Genomic DNA, 4,884 nt, shown 5'->3' with positions numbered 1-4,884 from the left:
GCCCATTATCACAAAACATGGTTTGCCTCAGAGGGCTTTACAGTGTATGACATCCCTCTGCCCTCAGACCCTCACATCACCCGAAGAAAAACTCCCGAAAAAGAACCCCTGAACGGGAAAAAAAAGGAAGAAACCTCAGGAAAAGCGGCAGAGGATGATGAGGGATCCCTCTTCAGGACGGACAGACGAGTGATAGATGTCGTAAATGAAAAATGAAATACAATCATGGCAAAAAAGGAAAGAGAGAGAGAGAGCGGGAGAGAGGGGAGGAGAGGGGGAGAGAGGCACAGCAATAATAGAAACAGATGCATGTCATATTACAATAACAATGGGTGTGAAATTATCAAATGATGATGTTGAGGGTGATGATAACAGTCTCATGCACATGCTGATAGGGAGGTGTCCAAAGGCAAGATCACAACATTGGCGCAACCAGGACCAGACCACGATCAGGGTGAGCGGGGGGCACAGTATCAGTGCAGCCACAGCACGAGCACAACCAAAGGCAGGATCACAGCATCAGCACAGATATCACCACGATCAGGCACAGCAAGGGTTGCAGCCAGGATCCGGGAAAACTGGGAGACAAGGGAGCAGGAACGCTCCAGAGAGGCAACAGAATTAGCGTAGTGCAGTTCAACAGACCCAAGGTGGTGAGCAGTAAAAAGAATAAGCACTCAATGAGGATCCTAGAGTCGCTGATCAGCAGTTACAACTCAAATATGAACGACAGAGAGCAGGAATAGAGAAGAAAGAAAGAGAGAGGGAGCAGAGGAAGAATCCCCCGAGTCGTCAGAAGCCCGAAAGGCCTCCTTCTTCAGCCTGACAGCCTCCTTTAACGCTGGTGTTCACCAGCAGGTTCTCAGGTTACCGCTGTGACCGGCACCCACAACCTTCTGACTACAATTTTTATCAGCCACCTCCACAGTGGAGGTTTTGAACACAGACCACTCCGACTCCATGTCCCAAAGGTCCCTCAGGATGCACAAAAAGTTCTTCTGAAGCTGCGAGTGGAATACGTGGTGCACAAGGGCCTTGACCAGACGATCCTAATTCACCCTCACTACACATTTGGGTTTACTGGATCTGTCCAGCAGCCTCCCATCACCTGATCCAGCTCACCACCAGGTGGTGATCAGGTGACAACTCTGCTACTCTCTTCACCAGAGTGTCCGAGACTTATGGCTGCAGGTCTGCTGATACGACCACAGAGTCATGATTGGACTTTGGCCTCAGGCTCCAACATCAAGTTCACTATGGACAGTCCATGACGAAGACAGTAGTCCACTAACAAAGGCTCAGATCAGGCCATTCCTGACCTGCTCTGAGAATTTGAAACATTTACTCCAAAATCTGAATACTTGTGTCATTGACCATAAAAATTATTTTAGGACAAGTTTTAACAAAACAGGATTTATTACTGTCATTATTGCAAAAGTTTAAACAGGAGAGAAAAGTTTCAGCTTCATTTGGATTTCATTAAAACCGCACAAGAAGGAATGCGGACGCCCGAAACCAAAAACCATATTGTGAGACAAAAGTCCACTAAGACGATGTTTATTTATCAACCTCCTGTCTGTCTTCTGTCTGTTCTCTGTATGTTGTCCTGTCTGTCTTCTGTCAATCCTCCTGTCTTTCATCTTGTCTGTCCCTCTGTCTGTCCACCATGTAATACTGATGTCTCTGGATGTGGTGGTACAGCGTGGTGAACTTGGCGACCCTTCTTGTCTTCGGCAGGATAAAGCTGTGAGTGAATGTCTCTCTAGTCAGAGAGCTCCGCCCCTCCGCAGCCAGGACGCCATTAACGAACAGAAGACAAAATGAGAAGCAGTTATGGTCCTCCTCATGGAACCTGAGAGACAGAGATAGACAGGATAGAGACAGGAGCGAGACAGATAGGAGAGAGACCAACAGATGTGAGGTGTACCTGTGTCAGGTGTAAGGTGTACCTGTGCAGGTGTGATGTGTACCTGTATCAGGTGTGAGGTGTACCTGTGCCAGGCGGGGTCCCACATGGGTCCATCAGAGAAGCGGTCCAGGTACTGGTCCCACTGAGCCAGCAGGTGGAACATGTCGGGTCGGACCAGAGGGACGCTAACGCAGCTCTCCCACCCACTGTGGTCCCTCCTTACACCTGCGCAAGTGTAGTTATACACAACTCCTACACACACACACACACACACACACACACACCTTTATGAGTTTCTTTAATGATAAAATTCTAACTATAAGAGATAAAATTCACCTTTTGCCCTCAACTGACCTGACCTCAGACACAGGTAGCCTGGATATGGCAGCAAGGCCTGAAATTTATTTGGACCATTTTTTTCCCATTGACCTTCGCCAACTCTCTACTTTGATTTCTGCATCTAAGCCATCAACATGCCCGTTAGACCCCATCCCAACTAAGCTCCTTCAGGAAGTTTTACCCTTATTAGACAACTCTTTATTAGATACAATCAGTGCGTCTTTATTAACGGGCGATGTACCTCAGTCTTTTAAAGCAGCTGTCGTTAAACCTCTTCTAAAGAAGCCCACTCTCCATCCTGAGATTTTAGCTAACTATAGACTGATATCTAATCTCCCCTTTTTTTCTAAAATCCTTGAGAGAGTGGTTGCTACTCAACTCAACTTTGTGACTTTCTCCAAGGTAATAGTTTATTTGAGGACTTTCAGCCAGGTTTTAGAGTTCATCATAGTACAGAGACGGCACTAGTAAAAATGAATAAGGACTTATTGATTGCCTCTTATAAAAAACTCGTCCCTGTATTGATTCCATAAGATCTCAGTGCCACATTTGACACCGTTGACCATCAAATCTTACTGCACAGACTGGAACACTTAATTGGCCTCAAAGGAACGGCACTAAGCTGGTTTAATTCATACTTATCAGATCATTCCCAGTTTGTTCATATTAATGAACAATCCTCCGCACATACTAAGGTCTGCTTCGGAGTGCCACAAGGTTCTGTGCTTGGACCAATCCTTTTTACTTTATATATGCTTCCCCATGGCAACATAATTAGAAATCACTCTGTAAATTTCCACTGCTATGTGGATGATATGAAACTGTATCTATGTATGAAACCAGATGAAACTGATCAGTTATCTAGACTATGAGCATGCCTTAAGGAAATAAAAGCCTGGATGAGCTGCAATTTACTGATGTTAAATTCAGACAAAAATTGAGCATAGCGTTAGTTCAGGCAGGCCACATGGTCAAGAGCTGCTACTGTTGATATCAGCTGATATCATGCAAGCCTCATCAGCTGATGGCCAGTATATTCACCTCTAGGCATCTGATTCGTTTAACTCACTCAGGCGGCCTTATTTAAGCTGCTCTAGCCCGCCTGCTCTTACCTGTTCCCTCTGCATGCCGCTTTTGCGCCCTCCCCCTCCCTGCCTCTTCCTTTGTGCCGTTCTGACTTGTTCTATGATGTTGTGTCATTGATGCCCTCCCTGCCTCAGAAACGTGTGCTGTTCCTGTTTAATGCTTTCCACATAAGCACGTGGAAGGGCAGGGGTTCCCCATAGCAGAGCCATACCGCCAAATACTTATAACTGCAATAAGCTAAATCTAAAAGCTGCTAAAAAGTGTTTTTCTTGACTAAGTGGTCCTGACTGAACTGAAATTATTGTTCTTGACCCAAAAATCTCAGAAACCCTTGGCCTCTAGCACAACTGTAAGGAACCTCTGAGTTTTATTTGATCAAGATTTATCTTTTGCTTCCCATATAATATAAACTTCAAGGACTGCATTCTTTCACTTGCGTAACATTGCAAAAATTAGACATCCTGTCTCAAACAGATGCCAAAAATTAGTGCACAGATTTATCACTTTTAGGCTGGATTACTGTAACTCCCTATTATCCAGTTTCCCCAACAAGTCTCTGAAGTCTCTCCAACTGGTGCAGAACGCTGCTGCACATGTTCTAACAGGAACCAAGAAAAGGGATCATGTTTCTCCTGTTTTAGCTTATTCCATCTTATCTTTCACATTTCATAGTTCCCTATCAACCCTCAAGAGCACTGTGCAATGAAAACACAGGGTTACTTGTGGTTCCCAAAGTCTCCAAAAGTAGGATGGGAGTCAGAGCCTTAAGCAACCATGCCCCTCTTTTCAATCAATCAATCAATCAATCAATCAATCAACTTTATTTATAGAGTACTTTTCATACAAAGAATGTGGCACAAAATGCTTCACACATTAAAAACGTAACCCGTGGAGGGGCCAGGACAGGCCCAAGAGAGCACAGAAAGATGAAATAAAAGGCACTGAACCGAATGGCCTCGGATAAAAAACACGTGGCTGAGCTCGAGGACTAAAATGAGGAGACGCCATCACAGAGGGCCGTTCGGACCAGGAGCCGATCATAGCTCACCAAGACACCGTCACAGAACTCACCATGCTCCAGGCAGATGGAGGGGTCCGGGCCAGAACCACAAAGCTGTGGACAGGACCCCCCCATCCAACCAGGACAGGACAACCCCCAGGATGGCATCCCCACAGCCAGAGCCAATCACAGCTGCCGGTGCGAAGGGCCCTCAGAGGAAACACCAGAGGTTCAATAAATAACTAAAAACAAAATAGATCAACAATATCTATTTAAGACTAAACGGTGAATATGTTGAGAGTAAAATGAAATATGAAAAATCAACAACAGTATAACAACCTAAGAATCTAAATAAATAGGTAGATAAACAACTAAATAATACAGATTAGTTAAAAGCTTGATTAAAAGCAGCCCTCAGGTCCTCCGACAGGCTGTGCTCTCTTTCGGGTCCCCATCAGCACACGTGCTGCTGAATTTTGGATTAGTTGTAATTGAGTATTATCTCTGTGCTGATGCTGTGATCCTGCCTTTGGTTGTGCTCGTGCTGTGG

At 45.2% G+C, this 4,884-nt stretch overlaps 1 protein-coding gene across 1 annotated transcript; it reads right to left on the bottom strand.

Annotated features, from left to right (window-relative positions):
• Positions 1-1,620: 1,620 nt before the first annotated feature.
• Positions 1,621-4,469, bottom strand: LOC121940594 (MKRN2 opposite strand protein-like). The gene is made up of 3 exons (XM_042483322.1): positions 4,406-4,469; positions 1,993-2,161; positions 1,621-1,852 (listed from the first exon to the last, which is right to left on the bottom strand). Exons 1-3 carry the CDS (start codon positions 4,467-4,469, stop codon positions 1,621-1,623), a joined length of 465 nt encoding a protein of 154 aa, XP_042339256.1.
• Positions 4,470-4,884: the final 415 nt, after the last annotated feature.

Source organism: Plectropomus leopardus, unplaced genomic scaffold (assembly GCF_008729295.1).
Source record: "Plectropomus leopardus isolate mb unplaced genomic scaffold, YSFRI_Pleo_2.0 unplaced_scaffold9077, whole genome shotgun sequence".
In the NCBI taxonomy this organism is placed as follows: Eukaryota; Metazoa; Chordata; class Actinopteri; order Perciformes; family Serranidae; genus Plectropomus; species Plectropomus leopardus.
The sequence above is the reverse complement of the archived record's forward strand: the minus strand, read 5'-3'. Positions and strand labels throughout refer to the sequence as shown.

Bases quoted from the DNA above. Each gene is read 5' to 3' on its own strand.
- LOC121940594 (XM_042483322.1), bottom strand. From the start codon at position 4,469: ATGGGGGGGTCCTGTCCACAGCTTTGTGGTTCTGGCCCGGACCCCTCC. The intron at 2,162-4,405 runs GTGAGTTCTGTG...GTGTGTGTGTAG, and splicing joins CTCCATCTGCCTGGAGCATG to GAGTTGTGTATAACTACACT. The intron at 1,853-1,992 runs GTACACCTCACA...TCTGTCTCTCAG, and splicing joins TGGGACCCCGCCTGGCACAG to GTTCCATGAGGAGGACCATA.